The sequence below is a fragment of the Drosophila bipectinata genome, chromosome 2L (assembly GCF_030179905.1).
Source record: "Drosophila bipectinata strain 14024-0381.07 chromosome 2L, DbipHiC1v2, whole genome shotgun sequence".
NCBI lineage: Eukaryota > Metazoa > Arthropoda > Insecta > Diptera > Drosophilidae > Drosophila > Drosophila bipectinata.
Window position 1 is genome coordinate 19909821 of NC_091736.1, and position 16116 is coordinate 19925936.

The 16116-nt window shown below is 41.7% G+C and overlaps 1 protein-coding gene across 1 annotated transcript; it reads right to left on the minus strand.

The window, feature by feature from the left end:
* Positions 1–1233: 1233 nt before the first annotated feature.
* On the minus strand, positions 1234–13030 carry H15 (T-box protein H15). Its single transcript, XM_017244442.3, has 7 exons — positions 13012–13030; positions 12380–12758; positions 10214–10710; positions 9982–10115; positions 4393–4678; positions 3519–3763; positions 1234–2388 (listed from the first exon to the last, which is right to left on the minus strand). Exons 2-7 carry the CDS (start codon positions 12666–12668, stop codon positions 1848–1850), a joined length of 1992 nt encoding a protein of 663 aa, XP_017099931.2. The 5' UTR covers positions 12669–12758; positions 13012–13030; the 3' UTR covers positions 1234–1847.
* Positions 13031–16116: the final 3086 nt, after the last annotated feature.

Sequence of the window (16116 nt, forward strand, 5' to 3'; positions counted from 1 at the left end):
TTATGTTGGAAATTAGGCAAATTTTTAGTGCCGAGATAATTTGTGTACGACTTTGTCGCAGTGAGTGAGAAAATTCAAGCTATCAGAAAGCCTAAAAATGGTTCTTGTTTTTTGTGGTTTAAAGTCAGACTCATTAGCTTTCCTCTAGAACTTGTAATTACTATAGGTAACAGGCATTTATTTTTCATAACAATATGACACTTTCTCACAATCCCAACCAGCTATGGTAGTCTCTGACTCTGTTAATTAAGCCATTTAGAAAGTGGCTAACCGCAGAGAAGAAATAAGTTTGGCTTGTTGGTCAAAAACGATTTTTTAATTGTAAGCTTCAATAGGTATAATTATTGGTTAGGTATCGGTTAGGCAAAGAGCCTCTACTGAGAGCTTATATAAGCCATATTTAAATGCTAGCCCAGCCCCTTTTTGACCCTCTTTTCAGGCCCCTTTGCCATATGGCCTATGGCTAAGAAAATTAAGTTATTAACTTTGATGGTTCGTTTGGGCTCAACGCGGGCTTGGTAAGTGGTTTTGGCTCAAGACCAAAATGTCAAATGTGAGAAAATCAATCAATAAGAACTTACGTAGAATTTGTAGAAGAAACTTTCACATTGCAATATGATAATCAATGTTCGCTAACCCCCTACCTAGTCAGTGCGGAACCCTTTTTAAGAAACAACACTTTAAAATGTTAATGGCCATGTAAGAGCGGCCAGAACTGGGAATTAATAACAAACGTCCATAGAATAGACATACATCATTAGAAATTGATGACGCATGTCGCGTGCAACTGCATCCATTGTTGATGGCATGCAACCCTTTAGTTTAGCGGCAACTGCAGACGACTGCTCCCCTGCCATTGGAAACGGACTAAAACACGGACTAGTAATTAATTAGACGTTCATAAAGAGCACAAAATTCTATAAATTATATTTCATTGCTTGGCATAAATGTCGCTGCCCGCCATGCGCGACTGCGCATCACGTGCTGCAGGTAGCCCCAACTTGCAACCAGCAAGCAGCAACCTGCAACGGGCTTCGGGCAACTCCACCCATCAGCGGTATCATATCATATAGCGAGTTATTAATCGTCGGCCATATTTCGAAAAACATTTATTGTCCGACAATGGCAATCGCATGTTTGCATCCAAATAGACCTCGAAAAGCGTTCGAAAAATAATAAAAAATGTACAATAAATAAATGCCTTTCGTTTTGTGTTATAAATTGTTTATTCAGTTTCGCTTCTTTTCTCTTTTTGCACATAATTTAAATAAGTGTTTAGAGTAATTGATTTTGCATTTGTTTAGGGGGCTTCAGAGTGTCTAGGAGGCTTAGTTCGGCGTGAAACTTTCACAATAATTTGCGGGTTTTAGGAACACATGGGACGACAACAAAAAACACAGCAGTAGAGGGTCTAAAGGGGTAGACGCATGTCTCTAGGCCTAATTAAATTAACTAATACTGTTATAATGCTACAAAAATTACAATACATTGAAACCGATAAAAACGGTTCTCTAGCTTAGCATCACATGCAACATCGAATGCATTTTTGGATGTTGCAGCAACATGATCGGGGTTATTTACAAAGGACATTCTATTTCGTTCAACAACATTGCACATACATTTCGCTGATATTCTGATGTGGTTTTTAAGATGCAAGCTTTAAGTTTTTAATATATTTTGAATCTTAGTAAAGCACTTATAATTCAAAAGAAGAATGAGTAAGCCTTTATTTCACTTCAGTTCCTACATTTTAAAGATCACATCAGAACTTATTTATTGGGTGGGGTTGCAAGGTGAGTAGTTGGAGTTTTGGGTGATTTATTAATAGTATTTTTGCTATTCCAGTCCTAAGGACTTTCGGCCCGATTCGAGGCTGGTGGCGAGGCCTGATGCTGAGGCACCTGGTAAGGACTAAACCGCTGCGGATAGTGACTCAGTTGCGGGCGTGCCCTCAGATCCGGCGACGCCGAGCCACACGATGAGGTCGGCGTGGCGGGGGCGGGTGGGGCCACGGCTGCCGGCGGCGGTGGTGTCCGGTTGGCGCCCGCTGCTGCCAAGGCTAAGGCCGCCTGCTGGTTAGCGCTGGCCAAGAATCCGGCCGTGAGCTGAGGCCACTGCTGTTGCCACATGCCCAGTTGAAAGGCGCTCAGTGGCGGGGCCGGTGGAGGTGGCGGTGGGGCCGCCGATCTCTGGTAGAGGTGGGGCAGCAGCATCTCCGTGTACGGCGATCGTCCGAACATCTGTAAGTGTTGCCGGGCTTTCTCGAGCAGCGCCAGCGAGGCGGCATCCGCCTCCTGCGGCGTCAACTGGGACATCAGAGGATCCGGAAAGAATCTCAAAGGAGCTGCCCTCATGTGCTGGTCGAAGAAGAACGCATCCATGGGATCTCTGGAATGTAAAAACATTTATTGGCTTAAACATCTATTAAAAGCCAAACAAAAAGATAGCCAAAGACGGATAATTAAGTGACAATCGTTGGGAATTAGTGGCTAAACGCTATCGGCTCTCAAATTAGTCGGAGCTGCAGACACTTCGACTCGAAAGAAGTTGCAACAAAGGCAGAAGATCAGAACTCGATGAGCAACTTGTTGGTGCTGCCACTTCAGCCAGAGCAATAACATAATTACGTTGAAAGTAACTGCCAATTGCCGACACTAAACAACAGGAACAACAACACCAGCAACACAAGCAACACCAGCAACATGAGGCACATTCACTCATTATTTTCGTGTTTTCATTTCATGTACGAATCGGCTTCAAAGTTAAAAGCGCCGATCTGTAATTTACGCCACTTAAGCCGCCGCCGTGCCGGCTACAAAAGCAATGTTGCTGCCGCTGCTGCAAGTAGTTGTTGCTGTTTCTGTTGCTGATGTTGCTGGCGGCAGAGCATTTGCTGCTGGTGCTGCGTTGCTTTGCTGTCTTAATAGTCGCAAGACTTTGAAGTCGCTGTCGAAAAAAGGGCAGCAGCCCTTCGCTCAACGGAAAGTGGAAAAAATGTTGCCCCAGGCCTGATCCTTTGGGGAGCAGAGCCAACATGTTGCTGCCTATTGGAAAAATGTTGCTGGTAGACAACTAGGTTAAAAGAAGTGTTCGTTTAATAGTTTGGTTGGAAGAACTGCTGAAGTATTTTATGAGGAAACACCTCTTAAGTCTTCAAACTTTCTAAAGAATCAGAACAAACTTCAATCTCCTACCGAGTGCCATAAAAAGAGGGACTTTTCTTTGTAAATCAGGCACTCCTCTTATAACCTGCAATCATTAAAGTATCAGTTTGATCCAATTGACCACATATGTGGCACGTTGCATGCTAATTGAAGAACCGGCAGGAATCGCTGCCCAGACCGGCACTTTCACACATTTTCGCTAATCAGCAGCAAGTCGGGCTACTGTATCGCCTTTACGGCTCAACAGGCCATCGTAAATTAGGCCATAAATCAGACATGATACCATAAAAAAGCAGAAAAAACGAGGCCAACTACAGACGTTGATGGAAGCTGCTGAATGGGGGGAACACTCACCTATCAAAGTCGGTGAGACGAGACGAATCGCGAAATCCTTTCGCAAACGGATTCGAATCGATTTTCAGTTTCGTAATCAATTGATTCTGATAGGCCGTCACGGCCGTGAACACGGTCTCCGGGAAAACGAAGGTTTTATGGTCCATATCCTGCAGCTCCTTGGGATTGCCGGGTATGCTCTGACCATGGCTCAGACGGACCAAATGGATCCTGGGCTGGTATCGGTGCATTGAGTTCAACACGACCTGTAAAAAAAAACGAAAGAATTCAGGGAATGCGAATGTTTGTTGTGCCCGGCCTTATAAAAAATGTAGGCCCATAAAAGAGTAGTCGCGTTTGTTTTGACTGTCCTCGCAGGTTCTTCCCATCCTTCTGGCTCCCGACTCCCAGCACCCCATCCTTTCCCATCCACATCCTTTATGACCGTGATAAAAACGGTAGCAGCCTCGTAAACAGAGCGTCGCCTTTCGGCCCGAAAATCCAGGGGCTTCAAGGGCTCTGCGTCCTTTGTATTTGCCACCAAATTGCCAACAATTTTCATTCATTTTTGTGCGCGCGCAATCCCATTTGCATATGTGCATGCGGCGGCAGCCCTGTCTGGCTGACCCCTTGTGACCCCGCGGCGGAAGACAATGCCAGAAGGGCAAGACAAGACGGTCTCCAGTTTATGTGTTTTTCTCGAGGCCCAAATTATTCATGAGCGAGTGTGGCGATGCTTGCCAGGATATGGAGTGGAAGTTGCATTGTCTTCTAGTCCTCATAGATTTCTACACGAAATCTTCTATCGAATCTCCGTCTTATTAATTTTTCTTTTCAGGACATTTGTCTTACCAACTTTAGTTTCTTTCCCCCATTTGCAGACGCTCCAACTCACCTGTCCACTCTTGTCCATTTCGTTGTTTGTCAACTTCACCTTCTCGAAGGACACGACCTGCTTGCGCAAAGCCTCTGGACTGATGGGGCTGTCCGGATGAGCGTAGATGCGGGCGGGGGGCGGCGGGTCGGCTTTTCCGGCCACCAGCCAGGAGCTGCGGTGATAGGCGTAGCGGTATCTTCGCGAATCCAGCGGCACAATGTCCAGGAGCACCGCATACCGGTCCGGCGGTTGAATTTGCCTCAAAGGACCCGAGAAGCTCACTCGGACGGTGGGAAACATGCGTCTGCAAAGGCAAGGAATACCATTTTCAGTGAATGCTCTCGAAAGCTAGAATCGTGAACTATTTTTTTATTGCCGGCCATTGTGTTGCGGCGGCCAAAACAAAGAAAAGGTGGTTAGCCGGCCAACATGGCATGTAAATAAGACGCATATTTAATTTTATGACTTTTAGCACGTTTTCGACACATTTCCGCAAGCGATGTCGTCGTCCTCAGTGCAGGACGATCGCCCAGCAGGTGGTAGGAAGGGGTGTGTACCGCCCTCTCTATTGCCACCTTCCACCCAACTACCAATTGTCCTGGCAGTCCCGGCCAAGTGTAAATGACGCTAATGACCCAGCCTAGTTTTTTGTCATTTGTCTTTCAGACCAGAAAAACCTGAGGTACTTTGTAGGAAAGTGTGGCTTTGTTAATTTGAATTAATTAGACTAAGGTTCTAGTAACTAATAGCTATTGATTTGTTTTACTAATCTTTAAACTCAAGCTCCTAAAAGGACTCTTTCGGGCCAACATGCAAACACAATTTGTAGTCTCATTAAGAGTGTTCTCCTTCATCCTGGCTTAATTCGAGTCTTGTTTGTTTATTGTATGTTTACAAGCCATTATTGTAAGGGGGCGTGTTCAGTGTCACCATGATGGTTTTGGCCAGAATTGCCAACATCAGGTGACTAACTGTTATGGCCGAGTATTTAGCGCAGTCACAGACCAAAACGAGTCCCTGGAATCACACTTTTAATTGTGATTAGTGCTGTAAGCAGTTGTAAGTTGTATTTTCAGTTTGCAGTTGCATGCCACAATTAGCACCATTGTAGCGGGCATTTAACGTGTTCCGCTTATCTCGATATCTGCACGGAGTGACTGACTTACAAGCAGCACTCGAGCCTGACCGCCAAACCTAACCACCTAGAGCGGAAGCCGCCAAGCCGGAAGCTTCCATTTTGTTTCTACCCTCAAATAGAGTGGGTTATAAAGAGTTTTACTCGAAGAAGAATCACTAAGAAAATGTACAGAGAAAAAAGGGAATTTAGAACTTATAATATTAATAAACAGAATTACTTTCAGAACTCTCCGAATTTTTTCTCAGTTGAGGAAACGTTAACACTTTCCCGACGTTCTTGACCGACCTGCTAATATCCGGCATAAATGTGTGAACGCAGCTCTACTGCCACACAGCCACGCCCTGTTTTGATGGGCCATATCTAATACCGCCCCGCTTTTATTTGTTACTTTTGCTGCGAGGCGGAAATGTCGTAAATCATATTCCAGCATTTACATACAAATTTTACGAGTCCAAGAACAGCCCGCGGGCAGTGTGAGCCACTCCCCACAGCCACTGGCCGTTCGGTTTTATTTTTTCTTGGCGACTTCGGGTTTAGTTTGCCGCTGGTCGAGCTTCTAAGTGTGGATTTTATGTATTTGTTTATGGGAAAATTAGGGAAATGGCTCTTACTCAGTTTTTTGGAGCGCGGCGAGAGCTTAGGTGCCAAAGGTTACAATTATGAAGTTTACACACCATTTGCCATGGCCAGAAACCCTCTTGGGGTGGCTTGGTTTTCAATTAGCCGTGCCGAACCACATACAGAGAGTGGTATGCTCGGATATACAGCTCGGAATGAGCGGCCAATTCATTATCAACACCTTTGTTACAGCAAATTAAGCCGCAAGGTCTAAATTAATAAAATGCAAATTAGCCAGCGATGAGGAGAACAAAGCGATACATAACCAACCCCAAAAATACACTCCCCACATTCGTAAGAAACTATAACTTTGATCTTATCGCCAGCTGACAACACTCCCCCAGTTCCCTATCTTTTATTAGTTGATTAATTCATAATTCGGGGCCTGCACCTTTCGGCCAAGTAGGGGATTAACTTGTTCCGATATCTGTCCGGTCTTGGCCATTTCGGCTGATAAATGATCCACCTCAGCTGCTCAGAAATATTAATGAAGTTGTGGAATTTTAAAGGAAAATATTTCTGCCTGCAAGGGGTTGCAGTTGCTGTTGCAGTTGCACCATGAAAATTCCAATTGCCACGCATCCTTGGCAGCAGGACTACTGTCCTGCAATTGAATAGCACCTCGACTAATATGCGTGAAGCGTTTGTCGCAAAATATTGACAAACTCTGTGCATTTTAACCCGCTGGGCGAGGGGTCAACAAACAATTAGCCCGCCCATCCAACTGCTGACTTTCCGGCCATTGTTTTGGGCCTCCAGAAAAATGCCCAGAATGCCAACCTCAAAACCGCTGACAGCGTGACAAAATCGCAAACCACGTGATATTTTATTTCAACAACCGCAGAGGCAAAATATGCTCTAAGAAAGGAATTCTAGCCTAGCGACCACAGGACAGGTAAAAAATCAACTCTTGTTTTGTTTTGGCTTTGGTTGTAAATCATCCTTAAAGCCACTTTCTGTTTACAGGCCAAAAGGTGTTGACCATTTGAGGCAGTTCCTGTGCGCTTTTCACGGTTTCGTTTTGATGAGAGCCACGCATGCGCATTTGCATGTGAAGACCACATTTTCCATGCACTTTAAATGGGAACAGGGGTTTCATGTCATTAAAATAAAAATAATTCTTACAGCAAAAAAATAAAAGATTGACTATACAAGATTTCTAGACTATTTTCCCAAAATTGTATGCCGGATTCGTACAATAATTCCGGAAATATAGCCAAAAACCGCAGTACAACCAATCTTGATAAAATTTTAGAAAGGTCTTCAAGATATTATAAAATAGCATTCTATTTTATCCATTCCACTCTTGTATAAAAATTATTTTCTTTGTTTTCAATAAAAACCTTCATTTTTATGGAAATTGATATAGACTTACTTTGAAGTCTTCCCTTGAAGTCTACGTTACCCCTTGAAGTGCTAATAAATTCCTTTGCCCGCTAGTACTTTATAATTTCTAGTCAACTTTTTTTTCATTTCATACCTAAAATAAAATTACATTTTTTACCTCAAATGTTTGCACATTATTGTAATTTTCTCACTACGAATTTCCTGCTTTATTGCGTTTTCTGTCCAACAAAAAAATATGAAACCCCATGACAGACTGCAGTAAGACATGCCACCAAACTGACTTCAAAGCCCCCAGTGGAGGTTTTTTTTTTGCCATTCAGAATGTATCACTAACATAAAAAGTCCCGCATTGCCACACCCACTTGGCCGGCTGGCCCGCCCCTTTCGTGGACATGTTTAGCTAGCAAACGACGTGCTGACATAGATGGATATCGGGAATGGGAATTATTCTGCTTCTGTCTCTGTTTTTTGCCACCGCTTACCAATTTTTTTTGCATTCGAGTTGCATGCGTCCGTCAAACCCGCACAAATGTAAATAAGCCGCAGCAAGTGTCGGCCGTTCATCGGTATCCTTTGACTAATTACAGGGCCCGAAAAAGGAAACTCAAACAGAAAAAGAACCAAAGTGAGCCAGGAGTCAACGCAAAAACACGAAACGAACTGGGCCCAAACGGCCAAGGACATGCAAATGTGTTGTTAGCGCGACAATCGGCAGCTATTACATTGCAATTTATACTTTGTGCGGATTTGAGGTATGGGGCAAAGGCCCCGAAGTTAGGACCAGAAGCCAGGAGCCAAAGGAGTAAATTTGTTAATGTGTCGTAAATGCGAGCTACGGGTGGAAGAGGACACTTAATATTCAAAGGGCATGAGGGAGATCTTCGGGGGCAGCCTGTTGACGGCCTGGCCAACAAAGGGTTAAGCTATACTATGGCCAAATAAACAAAAGTTGCCAAGCACCAAAAAAAATAGAAGTCGGAATATAAAAACTAGGGGTATGAAATAGTCGTACTTAGATACCTATTAGTATTTAAATGTTACTGGACTTTATTTAAATACTGGAAGATTGTTCTTTAAAATTCTGATAGTAACATACATTTTTAAGATATTTATATACTATATTTCAATCAGATTTAATCTTTAGCTTTATTATAAAGTGTAGTGCTATGTAGAAACTATTTGGTATATCTTAACATTTTTATAAAGAAACTATACAAATCTCCAATATATATTATAGTAATGAAGAAAATAAATATTTTGATTTCTATTAAAGCCATTTTTACCAAACAGACCTATGTATGTATATTTTATCCGTAAAGCCCTATATACCCCATTTAGAGGCAAACATAACCGAAACAGAAAAAGTCAACAAACGCAGAAGGGAGCTCCTAACTACCACCTAGCGACTAATGCGCATTTCGCATGTTATCTGGCCAAGAGTGAGAAGAAGGCCAAAAACAAAGGAAAACAAAAAGTTCTTTGGCCCAAAACTGTTATGTTTCATGTTTCCTTATACGTTTCGTTTTTATTCGCATTTCAGAGACCCCGTTCTGAAGCCCCCACTCCGACTCCACTGCAAAAATATCGCCAAGCAATAATTTCTTCAACTTTTGTTGAGTTGCCAATGAAAAGTCGTTTAGCCCGGTGTTTATATTTATGTACCCATGTGTGGGTCTGTCTTACCAGACTATTTCCACTACCAGAAACGAAAAACAGCTAACGAAAAGAGTTGGTTTTTTGTGTTTTTGGTAGCTAATCGAAAATCGACGGCAAATTATTTCGATGCCTTGTCAATCAAATTTGCTGGCCAAGTCGGCTCATGGCTGTAAATGAGGAACTAACCAAAAGGTTGTTGATATTTTCCAGTTTAGATGGAGGGGCGGTACTGGGGGCGGTGGCAGGGGTGTGGCTGATAGCCGATACCCCGATGTGAGTTGGAAGTTGGGCCTTTTCGTTCGTTTTGGGTGAAAGGCGCATTAAAGTTTTATTGATTATTCGTTGGAGGACTTTTCGTGGGCAGCTTTGAGTGGCCAATTGCTGGGAGTGGGATTATGGTTATGACCCAGAGTGCCCCTGTATAGGCCCCCTCCTCTCAAACACCAGGTTTTCTTCCTTGCGGCCCATAAGGCCCCTGGCAAATTGAATTCCAACGAAAGTTTAATGAAATAAAATGCATGTTGGTGATGCAAGTGGACCCATGGGGATTTTTGCAAACAAAATGTGATCGATTATCGGTACGTTTCTTTCAATATACTCGATAAGTGATTATTTCAAAGTGTTTAACTAAATTGGCTTGCCGCTGCCGATGAAATGAATTAGGAAACTAATTTAAGATTTAATTTCGGGGTTTTCTCTTTAAAAGGTTTTATTTGTAACGCAATAGTAATACAAGGATTGGGTAAAGCTAAAATGGGATTTATTTATGTATGAACCCCCCCTTTACCCTTTCCAACCCGCTCACTTAGGAGCTAAGACCCCCTTAATTATGCCGCCATTGCACTCACCTGCCCGACTTGGTAATGATCATCTCAGTGCCCAATTCATGGAACTTATCCCACAGCTCCTTCGTCTCCAGGTGGCACTGGACGGGCGTGAGATCGTCGCAATTGCACGAGCCCAGAATCTTGGGCGTGGGCAGCTGTGGGCGTGGCATGAAGCCAAGACAGAGAGGGGAAGACAATAAAGAGGGGACTTGAGTAAGGCGCTTGTAAAGTCAGAGTTTTCCTTTGCGTTTACCTGGGCTGGTGACTCCTCCGGCGACAGGCGCTCGATTTCCTCGGGACTCTGCGAGGGCGGGGGCGGCGAGGGCGTGGCAGCTGCGCCAGCTCCAGCTCCAGATGCAGCAGCAGAACGCCCTCGATGGCTGCTTGATTTGCTGTGATTGCTGTTGCTATTGTTGCTGTTGTGATGATTGTGATGTTGGCGTTGTTGCTTGTTTGCCGTTGCGTGGTGATGTGTCTGTTGCCTTTGCTGTTGTTGCTGTTGTTGTTGCTGTTGCTGCTGCTGCTGCTGATGTTGCTGTGCAACACGCAATGCCTGACACGCTTGCTGTTGCGCCTGCAATGCTGCTGCTGCCGCCGCCGCTGCTGCGTTCGCTGTTGCTGCAGTGGCTGCTGCTGCTCCAGTTGCCGCCGGCGTTTCCGAGTCACTGCAGTCGACCACATCAACGTCAACATCAACGTCAACATCATCGTCCACATCCTGGCCCGAATATCGTTCCACAGATGCGGGACCTACACGTTGAAAAATTCACATTTTTTACAAAGAGTTTATAAGAAATGTATGAACTACGTACAAAAAGGTATGGTGTTTAAGATCATTATTATCGTACAACTATCATACCATATATCAAAGCATAAGGAAAAAACTATAGAAGAGTTAGGATAGGATTATAACTTCTAATCACTATTTCTCATACAAATCCCACTTAATATAAAAATTTATTTTCCGTGCATTGAAAACAGAGACATCAAAGTGGCTCGTTAATGTGGGAGTTGCTGCTTGGGCTGCAACATGTTGCATGTGCTCGATGACGAGGCGCTACAGCATCGAGAATCCAGTTCGCGACCAGATGCATTTTACAGATTACGCCAAAAATTCAATTATTTGCACAAAATGCTATTTCATATGTTAATTTCGCGTGTATATGATACGAGACTGTGTGCACTTTGGCATTGCAATTGCCGATTGGAAAGTGAACACACAAGGGGGTTGCTGTGGGGCATGTGGCAGGGATGGCAGAGATGGGTGGCAGGCTAATGAATGCATCTGTTTGCGCTTCTGTCTCTACCCAATTATGGCGTCTAAATAGTTGTGTACGGAACAGAGCGAAATGGGCGAAAACACGTAGATATATGTATGTAGTTATATACGCGATTATATATCTCAGCTTTACTTGTCATGTACTCGTGGCAGGCACATTCCCCCGAATGCCCCCTTGAATTCAAATAGGCTTTGATTATTTTATTGCCGCGCATTTGCCGCAATTATCAAGTCATCAACGTTGCATTGTCATCAATATATAATTTATATGGCAGAAAAACGAGTGCAAAAAATGTGAAAAATATAGAAATAAAATACACCTGAGATACTTTTTTTATAATAGATTTTTTTTGTTCAGCAAAATTATAGATTGGAGGAGGAATACGGCAGAAGAGGGTATTACTAAGCAATCGATTAATTGTGTTTTTATGGCAGCAGATGTGTTTCTGGGATGGATATAAAATTGTTCCAGAAAAAGATTATAATCTGAGGTATTCACATTCTTAAATACATTTTTTCATTGAAATACAATTTATAGAATTTTTATGGAGCTTTTCGCATCTCGCAAAATAATATAAATATATAACTAAGGCTGTGATATTCAGACAAACCCATAACTTTGGATGAATTTCAACATGTTTCGATAGAAAAAGATAGTTTTATTGATTCAGACGCAAGTCTACAACAATATCCAATGAAAAGAATATTTAATAAGATAGTAAAAAAAAGTAAGTCTTGAACTAAAGAATACATAATTTGTTAGGTTTTAACATCATCATGTCATCTTTTTACCAATTCAAATTATTGAACAAAATCACTTAATATTAGCTAGTTTGTTCAAAGAATCAAATCATTCTAGTAGAAGTGTAGAAGATATACTATCAGAAAGAAAAATAAAAGTTAAAGTCTTCTCGTGAAACTCCTTCTAATAATCTATTTTGTTTAAAAAATAAAATACCTTTGGTAGGGGAATATCAGTCTCTATAGGGTTTCTATCAAAACTATCAAATAAAATGCCAATATCGCAATGAAACTCCTTTTAACTCCCTACGATAAAATCAAATGGGTACAACCATCTATTCATATTTAGTACATCTCCTATTTCTGGAGTTGGGGGAACTTGGGAATTACTTTACTCACTCAGACTCCGCTCGGAAGGTTCGCGGCTGCTCGGGGCGTTTCCGCCGCGCGCCATAATCGCCGCAATTGAGAAATCCGTGGCGAAGGAAATGTTGTGCTGATGCTGCTGATGATGATGATGATGATGATTGTTCAGCGGATGATGATGGCTGTTGCCGCCGTTGGCGATATTTGCTGCTGCTGTGGCGATTTGCTGTTGCAGCTTTGACTTAAAATTCTGCGTCTGTGGTGGCGACGGCGGCTGCGTTTGTTGGGGCTTCGTGTTGGCCGGCTGATTGCTTAAAAGCATTTTAGGGCCTGATTTTGTCCGAATTGTGGTCCAATGTATTTTTGTCACTCTTCAATACTGATTCCTTATTATCCTTATACTGTTGACAGGCTGATTACAAATTAAATTTCAATTCAGCTTTTAGAATGTAAAGATCTCATTCATTTCATTCTTAGCTTATAGTAGTTTTTATGTATTTCCAAAATTTTAACATAATTCACAGAGTATTTTAGTCAAAATTCAAAACACAATATGATTCATTTAACAAAAGCTTGTAAGAACTTTCATATAATATTTTTAATGAAATAAATCTTTATATTTTATCTAAGAAATTTTCAAGTTTTTAGTTAGGTGGAAATTATACCGCATTTCGACTGCTACGCTTTTCAAAACACTACGACTTTGCGAGTTTACGCCCGTGTTTTTGTGCGGCCGTGCCGGAATGAAAAGAGACGGAAAGGATAGGAATTCCGAAGCGCCGTCGCTGCTTCACAGTCACGCAGCTGACCATTGAATGAATCCCAATTCGCTTTTCGCCATGTAAACGCCAAAAGCGCCAAAGCCAAAGCCAAAACCGAAAACGCAACGCAAAAATCAACAAAAGCAAGAGCAACAACTATTGCGGTGGCGGCGGCAGCGTTGCCGGCAGATACGCCGGCTGAGGCAGCGGCTGACCCCCAAAACGGATAACAACAACAGCTGATGTATCTTACGGCAAAAGGTTTTCAACACCCAGTACGTAACGTAACGCCAGGCATTACGTAGCCGCCTCGTACGACCAATTTGTTAAGGGGAGGGTAAGGTATTAAATTTTTTTTTTTTCCATTTTTTTTTTATTTTTTAAATTGAATGCATAATATCTGAAGAATATTGTGTCAAAATTTCAAGTCAATTAAAGCAAAATTGACGAAGTTATTAGTTATTGACGAAGTTGCTTGCAAACGTTTTACACTGGATTTTGTTTTGTTTAAAACTTTAAAGCGTTATTCCCACAACTCACGTTTTCAAAGTCGGTGCCCCTCATAACTTCAAAACTACTGCACCGATCCTTTTGAAATTTTAAACACTATTTCTGTTCATATTTTACGAGGTAACGCTGTCGAGTTTTTTTTTTTTTTTTTTCATAGTTTTGATTTTGCAATGACAAATTAACCGATTTTTTCCCAAAAAATTGAGTTTTTCACTTCAAAGTCTTCGAAAAAATTAAAAAATTGCAATTTTCAAAAAACCTTTACAGCGTTACCTGGGGCGAACTATTATCTAACGAATGAATTTTCATTTTTTGATTACAAACGATCCAGCACCGAGTTATGAGGGGCACCGCAATTCAACTTTTTTTGGCGACACGTCCGGACAACTGCTACCATTGCCATATTTTTAAATATTTTTTTGTAAAAATTTTATTAAACATTCTTCTAATGTCATACTTTAATATACCGTTGGTTGAATAAATAAATTTTAACTGTGTCGTCAGGAAAAAAATCACAAAAACATGGCTTTTTTCGCATGATTTGACCTTACCCTCCCCTTAAGGAGCAACAAAAAAATGTGTAACGAAATTACGCATACGTCACGTAAGCCACCGCAAGCTTAACCGCCAAGCGAAAAGGAACGGTTTTCAATTATGATGTTTAGCGATGGGTGTGCAAGCAGGATGCACATACCAGCGCATTCCCATGCTGCAAGCAGCGACGTCAGCATCTACGTCGGCGTCATTTCCATTAGCATTTCCCATTCCCATTTTCCAATTCGAACACATTCCCATGCACTCAAAACTTGCCAGTCCATAAGAGATGTATGTGCGCGAGCGAGACAACAGCTGTACACCGTTTGAGTGATAGAAGAAGAAGAGTGGGAGCGAGAGAGACAGCGGCCGACAAGTTCATAAATTCGTCATTTTGTTTTCGGCTGTTGACAGTTCCCGCATTCGTTGTTGTTGTTGCCATGGCGAGTGTATGTATGTGTGTGAATGAGTGATGTTCCAGTTCCACTTTGTTCCCATATTCACCAAACCGAATGGAGTGTTGTTAGATGAGTGAGTGAAATGTATAGGAAATGAGTGTTTCTGGTTGCATATTCTTAATTTTTGGTTTTAGCTGCTTAATAATTTAAAATTTGTTAAATAAATGGAAAACATTTTATTTATTTATAAAGAATTGGCCTAATGAAATTGTATCTTAAGGTCTGTTCATCTAAGGACCATCTAACTTATTTTTTCAAGTGGAAGAGTCTAAAATGTTTCTTCTTGAGCCAAATGAGGGTATCCTTGAGGGTATCTCAATAATAATTGAAAGTAATATTAAAATTAGTATATCAGTATAGCATAATTTTTTTTGAATTCTTTATAATAATTTAAACACTATATTTAACTTTGGTACTTTTTTTTTCATCAAGAAAGCCGTTCCACGAACCCAAGGACAATGGCTGTCGCCCAAACTTATCTGAGAAAATGTCTCCTGGGCGTTCCCCCAATTGTTAAATCATAATTGAATATCTGGCTTCCTGTCACTCCCACCGCCCTCCACCAGCGTATGTAAATGTTTTTAATTTAAATGTTTGCTTAAAAGAAACAACAAAAGATGGACGAAAAAAAATGCGACGATGGCGTGTGAACGCACCAGAAAATTATAGACCAGAGGGGTAAAAAAAGAGGGAACCAAAGAAAAATGTGGGGTGGGGTGGTGCCACCATCTTGTTTCCCTCCATCAGACTTTTTTCACAATTCGTCAGCTGCGCCCTTCGTCCTTCTAGGATGATGTCCTTTTTCTTGTACACTCGAGAAAATTATGGAAACAAGAACTTTAAAAGTGAAAGAGAAGATACATTTATTTTATTCTTCTATAAATTATAATAAAGTAATAGTTTCTAGCCTTGCTTATATATTTTCTATATTTCATTATCTATTTTCAATTTTTTAAATATTTTTTTTAAGGTGTTGCCTTGGTCCTTGTGGCTGCGGTTTCATTTGCATGCGATTCGTGGTTGCCAGCCGATGTGGCGCACAATTGAGCCACTAATGGTGATGTTGATCGGTGAGGTGGAGGGAGTCGCTGGAAAAACGAAGGACTACAGAGGCATGGCGGGCAGGGGAGGGACTCAGACAGGGTGGGCCCTTTTCCTTCCTTTGTTTGCTTTGTCGCGGCTCGGTGACAATTTTTCAATGATTTGTTTCCTGCCCTGAAATCTCATTTGCATATGCCACCATATTTTTTCAACTTTCCAGGTTTTTTTTCGGCTGTGTCGGGTGCTTTTCCCGCTCCCTGCTCCTGTTTTATATTTTTAGGGGAGTGAAAAATTGCAATCGCTTTGTTTTTGTTTTCGGTGTGGCTTGGTTCCTTCTGGTTCATGCCATTTGAATTTGATTTAATGAAATTAAGAGGGCGTGTTTTCCAAATTGTCATTTCTTTTAATAGTTTTTGGGCCATTTTCATTGGAAATTTTCACACTAATGAAGTTGGTAAAAGAGTTT

Coding starts and splice junctions, on each gene's coding strand:
- H15 (XM_017244442.3), bottom strand. CDS start 12,668: ATGCTTTTAAGCAATCAGCCGGCCAACACGAAGCCCCAACAAACGCAG. Junction 4,679..9,981: donor ATCATTACCAAGTCGGGCAG/GTGAGTGCAATG, acceptor TTGCCTTTGCAG/ACGCATGTTTCCCACCGTCC. Junction 3,764..4,392: donor AAATGGACAAGAGTGGACAG/GTGAGTTGGAGC, acceptor TTTTTTTTACAG/GTCGTGTTGAACTCAATGCA.